This window comes from Hypanus sabinus, chromosome 4, assembly GCF_030144855.1.
Source record: "Hypanus sabinus isolate sHypSab1 chromosome 4, sHypSab1.hap1, whole genome shotgun sequence".
Classification (NCBI taxonomy): domain Eukaryota; kingdom Metazoa; phylum Chordata; class Chondrichthyes; order Myliobatiformes; family Dasyatidae; genus Hypanus; species Hypanus sabinus.
The window spans coordinates 30,623,714-30,645,787 of record NC_082709.1 but is presented as its reverse complement, the minus strand read 5'-3'; the positions used below and the strand labels follow the sequence as shown (position 1 = coordinate 30,645,787).

Genomic DNA, 22,074 nt, shown 5'->3' with positions numbered 1-22,074 from the left:
ATGCATTGGAGTGATAATAAGAAACCTAAATGCGATCCCAAAAGTTTAAACATTAGTGAGATTGTCATATGTGTGATATACCCTGTGAACTTTAATTAATCTAAATTTACTCCAGTTCAGATCAGATGAAGTTTCATGATCTGTCAGTTGTGTTAAAGTTTCACTGTTAATCCATGTCAGAACATAACCCTATGCTAATCTTATTACCTTGTGGTGGATTTATTTTATCAACTAATTACCATATATCATGCACATTTCATTCTAGAATGCCTCAAAACTGGCATATCCAATGACTTGGTCTCCACAGATGACTGTGGCAATGAATTCCACAGATTCACCATCCTCTGGCTAAAGACATTGCTTCTCATTTCTGTTCTAAAGGGAGCCCTTGTATTTTGAGGCTGCCTCTGGTCGTAGACTCTCCCACTATTGAAAACATCTTCACAATGTCCACGCTATCTTGGCCTTTCAATATTTGATAGATTTCAATGAGATCCCCTCCCCACCCGGCCATTGATCTAAACTCCCAAGAGTACAGGCCCAGAGCCATCAAACATTCCTCATTCGTTAAACCTTTTATTCCTGGGATCATTTTTGTGAACCTCCTTTGGACCATCTCCACTGCCAGCATATCCTTTGTTAGATAAAGTGCCCAGAACTGCTCACTGAACTCCAGATGTGGTCTGACCAATGCCTTATAAGGCCTCAGCATTACATCCTTGCTTTTATATTGAGTCCTTTTGAAATTAATGCTAACATTGTATTTGCCTTCCTTACTGCTGACTCAATCTTTTGGCAATTCTGCACTTGGATGCCCAAGTCCTTTTGCAGCTCAAATTTCTGAAATTTCTTCCTGTTTAGAACATAGTCTAAGCCTTTTTTCCTTCTACCAAAGTGCATGAACATAAACTTCCCTACACTGTATTCCATCTGCCACTTCTTTGCTCATTCTTCTAATCTGTCTAACTCCTGCAGACTCCCTACTTCCTCAACTGTCCAAACTTCCTTCCTCAATGTTGACTTGTACATTTTGCTACTTCATTCATTCAGTTTTTTCTATCAGGTCTCTTGTTTGATACATATACATGATGTGTAGAAAAATTTCCTCTAACTAAATAAGTCAGATCAATTTTCTTGAGTCATCACTACTGTACTGTTCCATGACCACCAACACCCTCATTATTTGACTTGGTTTCACATTTATCCCCAAACATTAATCATACATCTAGCTGCAGCATCATCAAAATCCCACATCTAGAAAATCATCTGACTTTACTCACCCTCCGAAGCATTTGTTGTTGCAAGGATCAACAAATTTTCAATAACTTAGACATGGCAAACCATTAGTCAATAACTTCCTCAGAACATTATTACCTCTATTTTCAAATTCCATTTGCCGTCACCTATTGACTTGCTGATCTGGGTTCTGATCCAGCGATAGTTCAGTTTCAAAATCCCTACCCTTATTTTCAGATCCATCCACATTTTCACTCTTTCCTTCTTGTGACCTCTGTGAGTTCAGTTTGCTCCTCCAAATTTGAGTACCTTATTTTCAGCTATCTTAAGATCTGAAATTCCTGCTCAAAATCCCTCTGTCTTACCATTTCTCTTTACACAAATATGCTTCTTAAAGGCTCTTTGACAAAGATTTTAGTTTTCTTGTCCTGATATTTCCTTTTGTGCTTCTGTATCAGTTTTGTTTTAATAATGCAAACACAACAGGTTCTTTATGACATTAATGGCACTATGTAACTACTATTGCCAATTGGAAAAAAATCATCAGTTTTTCTTCAAACAGTGCTTTTATACTCACCACAAGCAGATAAGATTATGCTTCATTGATACAGGCTTTCCCATGCCAATGAAGCAGGGAAGCAGGGAAAAGCCGTGCTTCACCATCATTCCACAATGAAAGTATACCAAACTTAGGAGTTTACACTTTATATAAGTGCAGAATTTGATGAGAATGATCACCAAATGAATTTTTAACCTTTTCTGTTATTATTTCAGATTTTCAGCTTCAACTGCTTTCTTTTTAATGGAAATTGAAACTTTGAATGTTGATCTTGCACTATCCATTTAGAACACAACAACTTGAGAAATAGGAGCTGGAGTAGGCCTTGTGACGGGCTGAGCCTGCACTGCCATTGAATCAGTTCATAGCTGATGTGGCCATAATCAGCTCCGTGTACCTACCTTTTCCCCATAACCCTTAATTCCCCTGTTATGCAAAAATCTATCTAACTGTGTCTTAAATATATTTAATGAGGTAGTCTCAATTGCTTCCCTGGGCAGACATTTCCACAGATTCGCTACTCTCTGGGAAAAGTAGTTTCCTAGTTTCTGTCCTTAATCTATTCCCCCTGAATCTTGAAGCTATTGTCCCTAGTCTAATCTCACTTACCAGTGGAAACAACTTCTCTGCCTCTATCCTATCTATCCCTTTCATGATTTTCTGTTTCTCTAAGATGTACTCTAATTGTTCTGAATTTTAGTGAGTATCGTTCCATGCAACTCAATCAATCCTCATAGGTTAAAACCTTCATCTCCAGAACCAACATAGCCAAAAATCCAGTATGTTTTTCCTCAGGTAAGGAGACCAGAACTGCATGCAGTACTCCAAGTACAGCCTCACCACTATCCTGCAGAGTTGCAGCATAAACTCCCTGCTCTCAATCCCTCTAGTAATGATGGCCAACATTCCATTTACTTTCTTGATAACCTGTTGCACCACCAAACCAACTTTTTGTGATATATACACCAAAGTCCCTCTGCACCACAGCAAACTTTCACCATTTAAATAATAATCTGATTTTCTATTTTATCTTACAAACTGGATGACCTGTGTTATACTCTATCTGCCAGACTCTAGCCCAGTCATTTAATCCATCTATATCTCTCTGCATCCTCTGTACCATTTGCTTTTCCACTCATTGTAGTTTCATCAGCAAACTTAGATATGCTACATACAGTCCACTCCTCTAAATCTTTAATGCATATCGTAAGCATTTGTTGGTTGAGCACCACCCCTGTGGCATTCCGCTCATCGTAGATGGTCAACCAGAGAATTAGCCACTTATCCCAATTCTGTACCTTCTTTTAGCTATTTAACCCTCTATCCATGCTACTGCATTACCCCTAACTCCATGCATCCTTATCTTAAGGATAAGTCTGTCATGTGGCATCTAATTGAATGTCTTCTGGAAATCCAAGTATATAACGTTAGCCTGTTGCCCTGTATGGACTGCACTTATTATAATCTCAAAGAACACCAGTTATTTTGTCATGGAGGACCTGCTCTCCATGAATTCATTTGGGCTACTTACGGTACATTTCTACCCAGATGACTTCTTATTCCTCCCTTCAAGCTTTTTTCCTTTGTATAGCCTTTAAATTAACAGGCCTACAGTTACTCACCTTTTACCTACACCCTTTTATAAACCATGGTGTGGCATTTACTGTCTTCAAATCTGCAGGACCTGTCCAGAGTCAAGAGGTTTATCACAAACGCGTCTACTAAAACTTCCGCAGTTTCTTTCATTATGCATTCCATCAGTCTACCTTTACTCATTGGTTTGCTCATTACTACCTTTTTAGTGACTGCAATTGTATCAAGGTCCTCACCTCCCATCACATCATAACGTATCTTTTTCGCATGTTAGACTTGTTCTTCACAGTGAAGACTGATGCAATATAGTCGTTCAAAGCCTCAATCGTTTCTACATTACCCAATATTAATCCCTCCTTCTCATCTTCCAAATGACCTACTTTTGCTACAGCCACCCATTTCTATTTTATATAATTAAAACACTTTTTCTCTTTGTTGATTTCATCCCCTTTAATTCGCAGAGGGCATTTAAGTTCTACGTTCTTTTGTAACTAGTAAAAAAATCTTCTTACAGCAGGTTATGTACTTAATGCCCATTGAATAATAATTTAACTATGGCTCTATTTCTTTGGATTGCCTTATGTCCTCAGCCGACTGAGCTCACATTTTTGAGTTCCTCCTTCTATTAACTCAGCACTTAACCCATGGATTCCTGCAGCTCCTTAGTGAGTCTTGTCTTCTGTCCTCACACTTAAATGTAAACAGTTCATCTGCATAACTGGTTTTTATAGTGGAGTTCATTTCAATTTCAGCCTCATTGTATTAAAAATAGTAAGTGTTATATAGTTGTATTATTTGACTTAATTATATCAGCTTTGTTAAATGGGTTTGGACCTTTGGTCAGCTTGTAACTATATTGCTGATTAAATGGCATTTTTTTCCAAAACGTAGATCTAAAGGTTACCTGGTATAGTAACCAAAAGGAGATCAAACAGTCAAGATTCTTCAAGATGGTTCAGTTTGAAGACATTTACCAACTGGAAATTGCTGAAGCCTACCCAGAAGATGAAGGAACATACAAATGTGTAGCATCCAACTCTGCTGGAGAAGTTTCATGTACTGCTGAGTTAAAACTGGAAGGTAATTCAAGATTATTTTGCTTTAATTTGCTACATCTTACATCATATTTACATTTCTGTTTTGCTGATGAGAATTTTGAAACACTTTTCTGCCTGTGGTTGATTTTTTAATTCAGTAATGTTTATCATTGCCTGCGGCATTCATTTCTACTTATCATCACAAGTGTTCACTTGTGAAAGCATGTGTATTTGTGCTTGTGTTGCTGAACACCATTCTACCTTATTTTAGTACCTACCATTTTTTGAAGCTTTTTCATCAATTGTAGACTTCATCAAGCAACTCACCCAGCCACATTGTTTCCACATCTGTAGTATCTCTCATGGCCAGTTCTTCCATCCACTTCCAAGGTAAACAACAGAGGCCACCTGCTGTGCACACCATGGAATTCCACTATTACATCACCATGTTTCGGATATGCAGAACCTTTTTGTTAAAACAACTTAATATGTAATAACTGTTAAATATATACAGCAATAAAACATTGTTTTAATCATTTTGTTTGAATTTTCTTGAGTTAAAAGCTAGGTCTCCTCTTGTAGTAATTTGTTTTAGTGCTATTAAACAAAATTGGATTAAAGGTTAACATTTTCATAATCCATGTCAAATGCACCTAAAATAACTTGAGCAAACAGAGCCAGAGTTATTTTAAAGTTGGTATTTTGTCTCTTTATTATTAACATCCGTCAGAAACTAGTCATCATAATGGACATATGACAGTGCCAAGAGAAGACCTAGAATTTGATAATATTAGGAAAAATGTCACCAATGATAATCATTGATTTAGCAATTTCTACAAAGTATACTGCATGCTGGACAGAATTCATGCAAAGCAAATTAAAAAGGTATCGGAAAAGCACCATCTATTGTTGTAAGGTCAAGCAAACAGCATTTCCATGAATACATTTTATCACTATTTCCATTTTTTGATTACACTCCACAGCACCTCATTATTCTAAAATGCTGATGATCTAAATACACCAGTAAGAACGCCTTTCATCTTGATACATAAACTTGCATTAATTCATCTGCATCTTGGATATTTGCAAGAGAAGAACTAAATCATCATTTTGTTCAAATGAATGCCATTTCCTCCCAAAGAATTTTGCAGATGCTTTGAGGAAAAGGACCATAGGTGTTTTCCTCAATCAAGTGAATTGCACTTCTTTAGCATGTGGCCAGCATGCTGGGATGCCCGTTGGACAACATGAACTATTGCTTTCTTTATTTTGTCAGTCATGATTTAATATCATGATTAATATTTTGTCTTTTGTCACTCAGATTACAAAGTGCAAAGCATAGATAGTCAGAGCATAACTTCTGGAAAAGCTGTAGCGGAATCCATCGCTTCAAAGACTTTTGAAGTATCAGAAATGCATATGGAGTCTCCTATGACCATAAAGCATACAGAGAACTATACAAAGGAAATCACTTTACAGCAAGAACATACATACAATGTTCAGATGTTTGAAACTATCTCCGTGACTTCATCTAGCAAGACTGTTTCTTCTGAAAGCTGGGAAGAATCAGAAAAAGTGAGCAAGACTGAAACAATCAGAAGTGGTTCTCAAATTGCACCAAAATTCCTACAAGATATGGAAAGCAATGCAGTTATGTTAGGCGAAACAGCATCTCTAAAATGTCAAATTCTAGCACTCCCAAGACCTGAAATAACATGGTACAAAGAAGATAAAGAAGTTGTGGAAGCTAAAAGAATAAAAATTGTGACTATAACAGAAGCTGAAGCTTTAACTTCATCTGAGATAATTATACAAAATATCCATGAAGAGGATACAGGAGTTTATAGATGTAAAGCTATGAATCCTCATGGTGAGGCTAACTGTGAAGCAAAAGTAACTATTGCTGCAGCCAAACCTTCCCTTGAAGTACCCACAATTCTACTTGAACTTCGTGATCTGAGAGTCAAAGCTGGCCAGATGGCACAATTCATCTGTTCTTTCCATGGAGAAACTTCAGAGATTATATGGGCTCATAGAAGCAGAAGATTGGAAGAAGCAGAAAGACTGAAGATATCTCAGAATGGAAATGTAATGTCTCTCACAATCCTCAATGTGCACATAGAAGATCAGGGAGAATATAGCTGTACTGCAAGAAATGAAAGTGGAGAAATGAAGACTTCTGCCGTACTTATTGTAGAAGGTGGTTGTTTATAATTTTATTTAAAGACAGCATCTTGATTCATCCACTTCATTGTTTCTTTCCCAAAATAAGTTTAGTATCTGTTTAAGAAGATCCTGAATTTGACTATTAACAGTAAAATATTTTGTTTAAGATATTAGTTAGTGAATTATACAAACTTTAAACCGAGACATTTCATCACACTAGTATGCATGAATTATTGAAAACATTTCTTTGGGTTGTTATAAATTTTTCAAGTATTTACTGAAATTGCCAAATCACTTAACATTTATCCTAATTTTATTCTTGCATAGCTGAAGAAACAAAACCCCAAACAGGTGCTAAAATTCCCACTGATAGCAGTTCAGATATCTCTAAACTTGAACAACGGCCTCATATCACATCTGATAGCAAATCAGAAGTTCTAAAGAAAAAATCAAGTTCACCACCTTCTTCAACCAAAAGACCAACTAGAACAGAGAAGCAAAGGAGCCGAGATTATTATCCGGATGTGGTGCCCAGTGACGAATTAATAGACGTTGGAGCGATAGCACCGGCTTTCTTAGAAAAGTTGCCTCCAGAAATCACTGTACAAGATGGAGAAGATGCTTTGATGCTTTGCATTGTAAAGGGTCTTCCGTCGCCTTGTGTACTTTGGCTGTTCAACCAACGCATAGTTGAAGAATCTTCATTGTGTTCCATAAAACATGATGGATTGCTATGCAGTTTAAAATTACAGAAAGTCAGCCAAAGGCACAGTGGTACTTATACATGCAAAGCGGTTAATTCTGCTGGAGAAACAGCGTGCAACACTCTACTTAGTGTGACAGGTTGGCAATTGCATGCTTTGATCCTTCCCCATGTGACTCAATCATGCATCTCACCACAGTTCATGGAAAGAATCTTTGTGGAGTCAGCTTGTTTCGCTGTGGAGTATTGCATTTCCTTTTTACATTAAACTGATTAGGCATGTGAGGCATGTTTAATGTTTTGTTACAGAGCAAAACATTTTTACAAAATCCTGGGTTGTCTGAATTAGCTTTGTGATTCAATCAACCAATTGTTTGGTTGAAAGCACCAATCAACAGATATATTTTTACATTTTGCATGTATGTTTTTGCATATTTCATAAATCAATTTTCACTTTTGCATTTGTATTTATAAATTGGAAAAACAGTGTTACATTTCTGAGATAATATTCAGGTTTATTAATTTTAATTTGCTGCAGAGAAAAAGCTTCAAGACAAAATTGAGCAACACATCGAAATGGAAGTGAGAGGTAATATTTTTATTATTATTTGATGAATTTGCTAAATAGTTCTTGGAATACTTTGACCCAACTATATCCATTTATTCAGTATTTTACCATCTCAAAAAGCTATTTTACAGTATGAAATGTCAAAATTGCATGTTGTCTGTTTCAATCTGATTTGTTTAAAAATCAGGTTTCTGTTTTTCATTCGTATTGTCGGATAAAAATTCATTAACATCAATATTTATTTTACAGGCATTATTTATTTACAGGAATTAACCATTGTTAATTCCCCATTGTTAAACTAAATTTCAGTGTAGAATTGTTTATTAAATTTGACAAAGCACAAATGAAATCTATGAGTATACCTGTTAATGAAGGGTGCAATGAGAAGTGTTTGAATGTACTGTCAACAATTAGTGTTTAATGACTGAATCTTAAAAGTGTATATATTAATATTTTATTTCTTAGTTTTGTAGTTCCATCTAAGCTCTGTTCTTCTGAGTTCCTAATGAGCTCAACAAAAAGAATTGTACCTTATATTTTAGGAAATTGCAGCAATATCTTATTAAAGGATATTTAATTAGAATAGCATCGATTCATATATTCATTTTCTTTCATTTACATGAGATTAATTGACTCATACACTTACACTGGCTTGCAGATAGTAGTATGTATTCATGTATGCTGGCTTTTTTGCATAACGTTGTTAATCTAGCAACTGTATTAGTTCGAATAAACGCCTTCTCATGCAATTTATAAAGAATTATAAATGAAATTGTCTGTATTAAAATTCAAATTTACACTTGTCAAACTGGCTGAAAAGTGTATCTACTACCAAAAGGAGCAGAAAGGGCGTTTATTCTGCTGTCTGCAAGTCAGGTAAGAACTTGTAATAATCTAGATATACCCAAATCATTACAGAGACTGATTTTACTTTTTGAAAAACCTCAATTTCGTCATGAGATCACTTTATGCTTTTTTCAAAATACACATTCTAATATGATTTTTGACAAGAAATTGCTACAGTCTGAAGAAAGAACAAAGAACGAGCGATTTTCCTGCTCAGAGTCTTTAAACAGAAAATGGTCTTGCGTTTATTCGAACAAATATGGTGAGTGCATTTTTTACAGTAATTGTGAATGCTCATGCATAAAGTTTGTCATTTCATGTTTCATATTTGTATTAAATTCAATATTTATTAAGTTTTAAACTGATTTCGAAGAAACCACTCAATTCATTTTTTCTTTTTTTCTGCAGAATTATTTATTGATGATGGGAGAGGATGTCTGGAAAACAGAGAAAACCTGCGAGATGCATTTTCTGATGCTGAAGATTATTTAGATCAGGGTCTTGTTTCTGCTAGACGTTGTGCAAGCAGAACCTCTTCTGTAGGTTCATGGTCTGAAAATTTCAGGCCATCATTTACAGAAAAGCTGAAATTCAAATCTGTAATGGAAGGAGAGCAAGCTACTTTTAAATGTAAAATGGTAGCCAGCCCAGCACCAAAAGTAGCATGGTTTCATAACAACAGACCTATTCGTAAAGATTCAAGAAAGATTATTAAAACAGAAAGCACAATGCACATTCATAGTTCAAGTTTAGAAATCAATAATGTAGAAGAGAAGGATTCTGGAAGTTACAAAATATTTGCAATTAACTCAGAGGGATCGGCAGAGTCAACTGCATCTTTACTTGTTGCGCTTAAAGAGGAGCAAAATGAAAACTATCTGAATTTTGTGAAAAGATCTGTACTGGCTCACAAAAGCATAGACTCCTTAGTTAAAAATCGGAATGCAAGACTTAAAGTTGATCTTAGACATGTCGGGTCTCCCTTTGATAAAAAGCATGAGATTAATGGAGCTTTGCAAAAGAAGTCAAGTACTAGAAGCAAATTGGTGCGTACTATGTATTTTGAAAGTCCATTTATTGCAACTAAACATAAAGATCTTGCTGTTAGTAGGTCTACTAAGGTATACTCACCTAGGTTATGTGGAATGATTCTCGACAAAGAGAGCTTGATTGATGAAGACATTAGGATTAAACTGCATCTTTTACGTGAAGCTAAAAGGAAAAAGAGATTTTCTCTTGCATTGTCTGAAGCTTCATTTGACTTAGGAACAGCAACTGAAGACTACAGCCATGGTTATTTAGACAGAGAGCGCAGCAGAAGTGTGGGAGACCTTGACTGCATGAATTGTGAACGTGGTAAATCTTACTTAGTGCAAGAGCAGATACAGTCTTCTGGTGAATACTTCCTGAAACAGCCTCTTGAATTTCAACAAAAAATGGAACAGGTAATAGGACTTACTGCAGAGAAAAGAGAATTAAAAAGTACCACTGGAGAATATATAATTGAAGAATCTTGTGGAACAATAGGTACAAACTCATTAAGAAAGCAATTCCTGAAAGGTGGTCCATCCCAAGAAACAGAAGAGTTGCATGAAAATCAATATTGGTTGGAAGCAGAGGAATCTGGTGAATGTTATCTTCAGAAAGACTATGATACAAGAAAAGAAGCAAAGAGTCAACTTTGTGAAGAATCACATATACCTGCTGATCAACTGTTTGAAGAATATATTAGTGTGCAGAAGGATTTACAATCAAAGCATTTGAGAGAGACATCTGATGTTTTTAAATCTGGAATCAATAAAACAAAGGCATTCAGGGAAACTGAGGTAATTAAACAAGCAGCACAATTTGAAGATAGTGAGTGTGCAGAAATTTTATTGAAGAAAAAGGAGGTTCCAACACCAGTAAAGCAAACATGGCTGGAGATAAAAGAACCTGAAAATAAATATAAGCTCAAGAAAAATATTGATGTAATTTCCAATAAGAGGACTGGAAGTTTTCAGGACTCACTTGCAAGGAAAACTGAATATTTTCATTCTCTGTTTGACCACTCTAAAGCAACAGAAAAATATGAATCTAGTTTCACTGAAAAGGAAGACATTACAAGAGAGTACACACAAAATCTGATTCCTTCTTCCTTTCCAGATAAAAACATCTCAGTCCTTGTCAGTACACCTTTGGATGCTAATGCAGTTGAAATAAACAAAACCTCAGTTAAATGTGAAACCAAAGAAGATCCTGCTATTACTTCTGACAAATTAACTGGAAGCACCTTCCTAAAGCAGATGTCTGGATTTGATTGCAGAGCTGTTGACCAAACAAAATCTGCTTCCAAAGAAAATGAGGCAATAAGAATCATTGATATAAATGAAAATGTGCTACAGAATGAAGGTAAAACTAAACTAAAGACACTGGTGCCTTCTACTTTATCAGAGAAGAAAGAAATTTCAAGTTTTATTAGTTCCTTGACTAAAGATGCACCAGAAGATGTAAAACACATTCCATATAAAAGTCAGGAGATAAACTATGAAACAGCTCTGGAAGCATGGCCTGAAAGATGCTTGAGAAATCAAAATGATTTACTAGTACAGAAAGCAGGAGTTGCTCATGAAGTATCTGATGACTCTCCATCAGAGATGATTGATTTTGATCATATCAATCAGAAAGAAACCCAATATGAAGAAGAGATTACAGATTCTATCCATTCAATGAGACATTCTCCTTTGACAGCAAAGACAAGAGAAGCATCAGCCATATTTAGGCCAGTGATAAAGCAATTTCCAGGAGAAATAAAACAGCCTCCAAAGGAGGCTGAGGTTCATGAAGAAGATGAGCTGGCACCTGAACAAAGTTGCAGAAATTTTATTCACGTGGGAAAGTGCTATCCCGAAGCAAGATCTGAAGATGGCCATGAAATTCAGATGGCTGATCAATCCAAGTTAGCCGTAAAACAAGTAGATGTGATTGGTGTGCCTAAAATTAGTCCAAATGAACAGTATGAAGACAAGGTTAAAGTCTTCACTTTAATTTTGGAACCCTCTGATTTGCAGAACAAAGATACATTCCTAAAAGAAACAGCAGCTGGAATGAGGGAACCTCCATATGAATCTGAAGTTAGTGAAGATGTTAAGAAACATCCTGAGCACTTTGCTGGTAGTTTTGTTAGTGCAATGAGAGAGCTTGTAACAGAAAAATCTGAAGAGGACATTGAAACATTCAATATTTGCACCCCTGTGGTTAAAAGTGCATTCCAAACAATAAAGCCATCTTTATCTGATCAAAAAGATGTGTCAACCCCTTTAAGTACATGTGAACCCACGGAAGACTATAAGCCAGCTGATGTGCAGCAGTGTGGAAATTTGTTCCAAGCACAAAGAGGATTTTTACCGGGGAAACTTGATGAAAATCATCAAATGTATTCCCAGTCCTTAAAAACGGGAAAAGAAGCTGAGGTGATTTATGAATATAAAATAAGACAGAAAGAATCACAATCTGAAGCAGCAGTTCTAAATTCCACGTGGATGGTGAAGACTTCCTCTTTATCAGAGGACAAGGAAACTTCAGTTTATACAAGCTCTTTGAAAAAACAATCACCAGTAGACACAAGAGATTCTCCTTGCAAATTTGATTTTGAGGAAGACCACATGAAAGCTTTGAGAAGTGTTACCAGCATCGACAAAGAAGTTCCAAAAGAGAAACTGGAAGTTGCCGAAATAATACCCTGTAAATCAGCACTCACAGAGACAGCAATGATTAACAGATCTGAAATTGATCAGAAACATCAATGGGAAATTGAAGGCCCTTCTTATACTGTGAACCTCAACCAAACAGTGGAAACACCTAACTTAAAAGGACAAAAACAGGCTCCAGAGTCATTCAGTTCATTCATGAAAGAGGCACCAGCAGAAGAGCAACATCATAAATTTATAGATCTGAAAGAATCCCCAGAAGCAGAGACTCCTTCTAATAAACATGACAACCATTGTCCACCAGTAATTTTTCACTATATTACATCTCCTAAAATAAAACAAGGAGCGCCTTGCGTGCTTGAATGTCAATTTCATGGGAACCCACAACCTACTGTAATTTGGTACAAGGATGAACATCCTATTCCACAAAATAGGGATTATGATATCTACTCCACAGAAAATAAATCCTTGTTGACTATTAGCTGTACATGCAAAGAACATGAAGGAATTTATTCATGCGTGATTATCAACCAGTATGGCACTGCAACAACAACTTGTGTCCTTACATTACAAGGTAAAATTCATTATACTTCATTTTTGTAATTATTTTCTTAAAGTATATTGCAATAAGATAATTGAAGATCATAAATTATTATTTTTTACTTTTCAGATACTGGACCATTTGAAGAACCTTTGGAAACATTTAATATGCATGTGATAGAAACACTAGAGAACTATGCTGAAAAAGAAAATCTGGACCATCAGGTTGAAAAGGAGGTTGAGTCTTATTTTCCAACAGCTCCACTAATAAAATCCACACTGCAAATACCGAATGTTTCAGTACCCCCACCACGTCCAATAAATTTATCTATTCTTTCATCTGTTGTTGAAATTAAAATAACTGCTCCAACTCCAACACCAGAGCGAGATGACAAAAAGAGGGAGTTATTTCAATTAGACGAGGTTGAATCGACAGGTTCATCTCAAGAACCCTCCTCTCAATCTACAAAACATAAATTTAAGTTTTCGTTTGACATAATTTGTGAACCTCCAAAAGTTGTAAAGGAGTTAGATAAGATTTGTTGTACAGAAGGAGAAACAGTGATGTTTGAATGTGTAATTTCTGGTGAGCCAGAACCTGTTGTTACGTGGATTCAAAATGATAGAGTTTTAACTTGTGATACAAGCAAATACCAATTTGAAGAGAGTGGAGGAACTTATAGATTGTATATTAATGATGTTTCAGAATCTGATGTGGGGAACTACACGTGCATAGCTAAAAATAAGGATGGGGAAGCACAGAGTACATCTAGTCTCACACTAGAAGCAGTAATGCATAGTTTCATTTACCATCTGAAAGATATTGAGTTATCTGAAGATGAAACAGAATCACCTGTTAGCAGCTGTTTACATAGTCAAAGTAAAATGGGCCAGGGTGAAGATATTGAGCAGCAATGTCAGAAAGAAAGCAGCAATAATTCTCTTCCATTTAATTCAGAAAAACAAATCATTCATGTTGATTCTGAAGTTGGTGATTTTTCTCTAAACACTGCAGATGGATTTTCAAGTAAAGTTTCATCTTTAAAGGAAGAGAGAAGTGAAGTTGTATTGGACTCATTGAGTTCTTTTGAAAATGAATTTTTAAGTAAAAGTTTACCTTTAAGAGAACAAAGTAATGAAATAGTTGCAGAATCAGTGACTAATCTTGCTGATGATCTTTCAGATAAATGTCCTCCTTTAGAAGTAATTAATAATACAACAATAATAAATTCAGATGTGACAAGGTCAAAAGCAGAGGAAATAACAGAAGAAACCTGTTCTGTCAGCCAATATTTACGTGATCTTGATAAAAATCGTAAGTTATCAGAAGTTCAGGAGATGAATAAAGAAACAGAAATAAAAGACATGAAGTGTGCATTTTTAGAAGAAATACATGAAGATAGTTTACTTTCAGAAGGTGGAATTATGCAAGTTGTTGAAAGTAATAAAGGAGAATTAGAAAAAAATACAGAGATGGAGTTAAGTAATTCAGTGTTTCAGAAAAACAGTTGTGACATTGGTGAAGATTCAGTGGAAACATTTTCTAAGAAGGATGAGGCGAGTGAAAATATTTCCATTGCACAATATCTCCTTACTGCAAGAGAGGAAGAAGCACCAATTCATGATTGGGAAAACAATGAGGCCTTTCAGCATGATGAGTCTGGAATTACTTCAATGGAAGTTGAAGAAGTAACATTTTCTGCTGTTTATGACTATTATAATCAAAATGAAGAATGGATACGGTCCCTTTCTCCTGAATCTGAAATGTCAATTGAAATTAGTAGCACAATTAGTGATGAAATAGCAGAAAATGAAAGATTTTATACACCACCCTTGGCTTCAGAAAATTTCAGATCTGTTGTATCTGCAGAGTCATTTCATACACCACCTCAGTCACCTGGCTTTGTGACTCCAGAAGAAAGATTGCCATCACTTAACGTTGTGGGTAGATCTCCTAATTATGAACTAGAAAGATTTTACACGCCACCAGACCATTTTAGATCACCAATAGATGAAGGTATTGAAACAACACCTATTGAATGTTCAAGTGTCTCAACTGAAGAGCAAAGATTGGAGGCATTTTCAACTCCTCCACAAGAAGCTGAAGCTAAAGGAAATGAAATGCCTCCAGCATTTATTAAACCCCTTACTAGGAAAAGGATTCATGAAGGAGGCTCACTTACATTTATTACTGAAGTAATTGGTTGCCCAATTCCGGATGTGAAGTGGTATAGAAGAAAATCATTATTAGAGCGAAATCACAAAATTAGAGTAGAAAGGGAAGGAAATCTGTGCATTTTAGTGATCCATAACATGCAAAGAGAAGATGAAGGAGAGTATATTTGCAATGCTGTAAACATTGTAGGAGAAGCCAAAAGTATTGCTCAGGTGGATGTTTTAGCACAAGATGCAAAGTTAGTTGCATTGCCACCACCAGTGACACATCAACATGTGATAGAGTTTGATGTACAGCAAGAACAAACATCAAGATCTCCTTCACCTCAAGAAATACTTCTGGAAGTTGAACTTGATGAACATGAAGTGAAGGAATTTGAAAAACAGATTAAAATTATTACAATTCCTGAATTCACTCCTGACAATAAAAATATGATCATCTCACTCGATGTCCTCCCTGTGATGTTTGCTGATGAGTATAATGTAGATTTGACAGCAAAAGAAAATGTAGATGTGAAAATTGATTTAGAAGTCACTGAAATGCCCCCACGGTTTACTAGTTATATTTTTGATCTTGATATTCCAGAAAACACTGATGCAGTATTTGAATGTTCTGTGACAGGTATTCCTCCTCCAGAAGTAACATGGTTCAAAGATGATTTGCATATAACTGTGGATGGTAGGAAATACATTAGAAAAGATAACTCAAATCATAGTCTTAAAATAACGAATGTTTGTCCTTCTGACAATGGCATATACAGTTGCAAGTTAGTGAATAGTGTTGGAGAAGCAACATGTAGAGGATATCTTGCAGTAACAAACTCAAACATGGCACTAACAAAAGCAAGTGGTAGAGCTGTAGCTGCTTTATCACTGGCTGGTGCTCATGAACGTTCACAGGAATTAGATGTTGTTGTTGGTGATTCTTCGCCAGATGTCAATCATGGTTCGGAATTTGAGGTTGAGTTTGATTTTGAGCAAGGCAAAGATGAATCTCAGAAATCCGTGAAACTTGTTGCTGTAACAGAGAAAGGAAATAAGGAAAAAGGAGAAAAATGTGTGAATATTAATTTTGATGTATTTGCGGAACATGCCAAAGATGAGACAATTCAGTTTAAAGCAGAGGCTTCTGAAACATGTTCATTTGAATTTCAAGTAACAGAGATTCCACCCAAGTTTGTGATTTCTCTTCTTGACTGCAACACAGCCATAGGGAACACAGCAACTTTTCAATGCTATGTAACTGGTACTCCAAAACCAAGTATAAGTTGGTATTTCAATGACAGAATACTTGAAGGTACCAATTACATAACTGGGGAAAAAGATTCTGGGCAACATTATCTGAACATTGTAGATGTTACAGAAAGTAATGCTGGAGTCTACAAGTGCAAAGCTGTTAACAAAGCTGGAAATGCAGTTACATGTGCTATTTTAAAAGTATTTTATCCATAAAATACTTATGAATGTCTTTTACATACTTAGAATATTGAAGTATTTTGATATTTATCATATGTAGCATGTTTACGGATGTGTTAATTTCAAACACAATAATTAAATTGATTTTAACATTACAATTTTATTTGGTATTGCTAAAAATGTTGAAAAATTTACTCTGGAGTAGTGTGTCAGTAGGAAAGCTAATATTTAGATGTTTAAAACATTAATCAAGTTAAAATACTGAACATTTTGGATTAGTAAGGTCTGGCTAGTAAGTCTAGTTTGTTGATAATATTGATAACTCAAGAGATTTTGCATGAAGCAGCTAAACCATTAATGTTTAACCTCTTAAACTGTGATTATATTGCATCTGGTCACAATGAAGGTTAGTTCTATTGAATTACAGAACTTCCTTTACAATAACTGTAACAGAATTTTACTTTTATATACACTTGATCTTTTTTCAATTTATGTTGTTATTCTCCATCAGATAACACTTTCTGCTTTTTAGTTCTTATAGTGCGAGTAAAATATAAAGACATACAGCTGCATTGATGCAAATTAGTTCCATCATTGCTCCTCTATTTCCTGTTCAATATTATGATGTATTTAAAAATACCAGGGCAAAATGAATAGGATGATAGAAGCTTTGTTGGAACACTGTAGTTTAAGATGAGCAGACATAACTTCAAAGTCAGAACCAGGTTTTTCAAAAAATGAATATAGAAAGATCCTCATCTACAGATGGCAATTCCTGTTAAGTCATTAGGTATAATACTAATAATTTCTATTAGTGAAATTAATCAGTATCTAAATGTCAGAACAAACTTAACAGACTATTGGTTAATTACAGTTATTTTGTTCCTTTTTTCATTTGGACATACGTATTATTTGAAACGTGTTTTATTTTAAAAACTTAAATTATTTGGGTTAGTAATGCTGAACTTAATATGACGTTCTTTTGACACTATATATGGATCATCAATCTTATTTATTTTTTATCAATCAAAGGTATAAATTATTGCTTTATAGGGAAGCATCAAATAAATCATTTGCTAATGTCATTCACAACTGTAGAATAATATATAAGAATTGTCATCTAGTATCCTTGAGCTACATGAAAGTGACCTCTCAAATATTGTGTGTTGCAATTGGGAGAAAGACAAACCAAATTAAATTTCTAAAAAGAATGCTATCATAAGGCATTCTGAGATGGTCAGATTTCTTGTAGGTCGGAATCCATGCCTTAAGATGGAATATTATAGATGGTTAAACATGATTGTTTTTGGTGGCCTTTAATTGTCAATCCTAAAAGTCTAATTCCAATAATTAGAAATAATTAAACTTTATCTACTCTCTCCTCATCTTCTTTTACCTTCCTTCTCATTTCTTAGCTAAAATAGAAAAGAATCTATTCCCACATTTCTACTGCTAGAAAGTGAAGAGTCCATTTGACTCTGCTTCACTTTGCAGCCTTCTAATAAAAAGGTGGTTACCATTTCTATCTTGTCCTGTTACCTTCATAAATGAGGCAGGAAATTTGTTGTTATGGAATCCTACATTAAATAAACACATCTTGCCATTCTGTGCTTTAGTTCATTTGAAAATATATATGTTTAATAATCTACATGTTTAAAATTAGATTTATTCATTGCTTTTTGTATTATTTTATTGTTTTTGTTAATACATTTGTCCTGTCTTTAGACATTAGCAAGGTTTTCGAGAGTGTTCAGAGTCAAAAATGTAAAGTTTGGTTCAGACTGAATTAATGTTTGCTGTTGGAGGAAGTTTATTAAAGGCCTTGATGGAGTTTAGTAGGTACTGGGAGAATTATTCTTCTGGCAGTCAGACAGTAAAATATTTGATGAGTCCAGAGATTCCAAGAATAACTTAATAGAGATAATTTCAAAGTGGAAATCTCCTCTTTGATGATCTTGCAAATAATGAAATTGTTTCTGCATCTTTATGAGCCAGATCATTGCTGATCATTTTAATATTTACTTTCTGATCAGTTAATCTTACATTTTAAATGAAGTTATTTCATTGCAATGAGTCATTTTTGCACAAACTATATAAAATATATGATATTTAAAAATGAACAAGCTTTAGTGGTTTGGATTCTGAAAGTTCATGGCCAACTTATTGAAATTGTAAATTTGGAAAGCAGGTACCTTTCATGACATCAGTATGAGTATTTTAATAAGAACATTTCTAATGATAACCTCAGTATGGCAATCTAGTCGTGTGAAAGCATGCATTGTTTCCTGTTTTATATTGCACATTTGACATGATATTAAAGTGTGATTATAATTACACCTGTTGTGGGGAACTGTTGAATGCTACAACTGTTCATTCCTTCTGCAGGTTTCTATTGTTAGTAATTGTAGTTATGTTCTATTTTACTGTGTACTCTAATGTGTACACAGCTGCTGGCTCTGTTGTCATGTAAATATACAGCTGGTATGCAAGATGTATTTTCTTTTGATTATCCCACCACTCCTTAAGACAGAAACTTATACTAAGTTGTGGTTCCACGGGTGGTAGCAGCTTCTTCTGGTGCTGCTGAACTAAGTGCTTTGATGTTTGCTTGTTGGGATAAATAGTTTAATTGTAAGTCAATACAGTGAATGTAATCTTGCCCGTAATAACTGCAAATACTCCCTTTATGGATTGTTTGAGATCAATCTGCAACTGTTGGCTGTTTTCTTGTACTATAGCTTGGAATTACTGATACCAATTTTAACACTTCATTGCTGTCTAGATAAGAAAAGTTAGCATAAATCAGAGATTTATAGGTAGCATTCAGCTGTTTTGTTGACAATCAAAATTACAGCATTGATTTTGCTATCACCAGGTACAATATATTCCTACAATATCATAGGAATATAATATCTCTTGATGTGACTTAACAATCAAATTTTGATATATTTGATTGAGAAATATGTATTTCAGTGAATGAATAAAGCTTATATTAGAAATTACTTTTAAGTCTGTTGAAAATTTGTAGCATGCACTACATTTTTGTGTGATAGTCACACTATCATGAATGCCCTGGATAATGATACTAGATTTACAGAATGCCAGCCACTACTAATAAACTTCAATCTATGTAGTTCCTTTTTTTTTCACTTTTGAGTCAGACATGCAAATATTGATCATGTATTGGATATTTTAATACCCAAGATAATTACGTGAAGACACATTTTGAATCAGTGAATTTAAATAAATGGTATGTTAAAACAATTTTAACGAAGTATGTTTTTATTTAAGCTACTGTGGTGTTGCTAAAATTGGTTTTAGGAAAAATAAAACTTACTTAATTTTCTGAGCTGATTCTATATACAGTGACATGCCTAGTACATATCTAGATTGAAGATAAATATTTAAAGAAGACTGTTATAGAATTTTAACTTTCTGGAGCAAAAGAAGTTTTCCATGAAGTGACAGAAATAATTCTGGTGATTTTTGTTTTCTTTCTGGTGTTTAGCAATACTCACAATCAGCATGCCATCTAAACTTAAACAGTTTATTTCTTACACAGAATTTTCTAGTTCTGTATTTATTGCTGCTGAAGATGAGAGGGAAGATTTCTACTTGAATAAACTTAATGTGTCTGACAAAACATTTGAACTCAGCACTAAAATTCCTGTTCCTTTGAACATATTGGGACAAAAAAAAAATGATGCTGAGCTTTTAAAATCTGTGCCAATATTCATCAAATGTATTTCTAATATGGCGATAGTTATAGAGATATAACTAAATTTTCTGTCACTCTTAGTGGGTTACCTGAACCCTCCATTCAGTGGTTTTATAATGGTAAAAAATTGACTCCTTCATCGAATTACAAGTTTGTTTATGATAAGGAAGAATATAGTCTAATTATACCTTACACAAAATGTATGGATGAAGGAGAATATACCTGTACAGCTACTAATGTGCTTGGTGAAACTTCATGTAGTGTATATCTAAAATTCAAGCTAAAGGAAGATGAGACACGATTTAGGAAATCATCTGCAAGACCTCCAATGGCAAAACTGCCAGAAGAAAAGAGAAGTAAAGAAGCTGTGATAGTAGAACAAACAAAAACTTTGTTTGTATCTGGGGGTGAGGCACCACAGTTTTATAAATAATTTAAATCTTTGCAGTGCCTAAAAGGGTGTGCCTGCTAGATTTGAGTTTTTAGTAACAGGAAAGCCAGTGCCAGATGTGCTTTGGTATAAGGGATAGTACCAGGTCGGTCAGTGTGTGCATTACAATCTGAGTTACAATTCCAGTGGCTCTGGTTCACTAACTATCCATAATGCACAGAAGGAGGATAGTGGCTGGTATTCCTGCAAAGCATTTAACTCATTTGGAGATGCAACTTATACTGCAGAGCTAATCGTGATTACCAAGTAAAGAAGCACAGCCAGACCAAGCAGAACAAATTAAATGCTTTGAAATGAAAGTTGTCTATTTGCATTCTGAAGTCAAAACTGATCCTCTGCCAGAAAAATATCTCCTGTCCATAACTCTACCTATCGAAAAATCAAAAGAGAAAGTATTTACAATTGAAGAAAAAAAGTAGTGTGCAGTAATAAGAGAGTCTGATAATACTTTCAAACAGTTCAGTACTACAGCAGACTGCACAATAGCTGAAGATGGTTCTTTTGTCATTTTCAAAGCCTTAAATACAGCAGCTTGTGAAAAATAAATATGAACCAAAACTAACCTCAACTTCTGTGCAAGTTAAAAAAAAACACAATGTCTATAGAAAGTACTAACATGCTAGAGTCTGCAGAAGATTTTGTAATAGTGACCCAGAGGGACAGTTAGCAAGATTTCCATTGTTCCTTCAAGAAAAACAAATTATTGAAGAGGAATGCTCCAGATATTAAGCTAGGTACAATTGCAAAGCCAGCTCATAGGCTAGAAAAATTAGGCATCAGTATCACTCCTACAAAAAGGGCAGTAGAAGCTGTCAACATTGATTAAAGTATCTTGGATATGGGGAAGTATAGGATGAGAAGAGCTGAACTGAAAATACAGACTGAAGAGTTATTGCAATCTACAGTTACCCAGCAGGACCCAAAGAAAACAGCACGTAGTTATAAAGGAAAAGAGCAACCAGTAGTTTCAGCAGATAAATCGGCAACGGGTGAATCAACTGAAGCTATATAGCTGGAAACACGATCTCAACAACATGTAACAATTGCTAAATTAGAGGGTTTTTCTCAAGAATTTATATTTGTAGAGTCAGTTGGGAAAATGGAAGTTGTGAGTCATGTAAAAGATATTAATGATGCAATGATGACACTTGGCCCTTTACTGTCTTCTCGTCAAATCCTTATATTTCTAAAATGAAAACCCCAAGCAAAACACTAATAAAAGGTACTATAGTCAATCCAATTATTATTAAAAGCCTTATTGATGTCATTGCAGATGAAGGCAGCCAAATGACATTTAGCACATTTATAAAAGGAGCGAGAAGTGTAAATTGGTATATCAATGGGAAGAAAATTAATTCAAAAATGAGTTCAAATGTT

General features: G+C 34.9%; 1 protein-coding gene across 1 annotated transcript in view; it reads left to right on the top strand.

Annotated features, from left to right (window-relative positions):
- ttn.1 (titin, tandem duplicate 1) overlaps positions 1-22,074 on the top strand; it is a 324,448-nt gene that overhangs the window by 50,494 nt on the left and 251,880 nt on the right. The window contains 4 exon segments of the mRNA XM_059968782.1: positions 4,280-4,468; positions 5,747-6,625; positions 6,919-7,434; positions 7,833-7,883. Coding sequence (XP_059824765.1) covers positions 4,280-4,468; positions 5,747-6,625; positions 6,919-7,434; positions 7,833-7,883 — 1,635 coding nt within the window.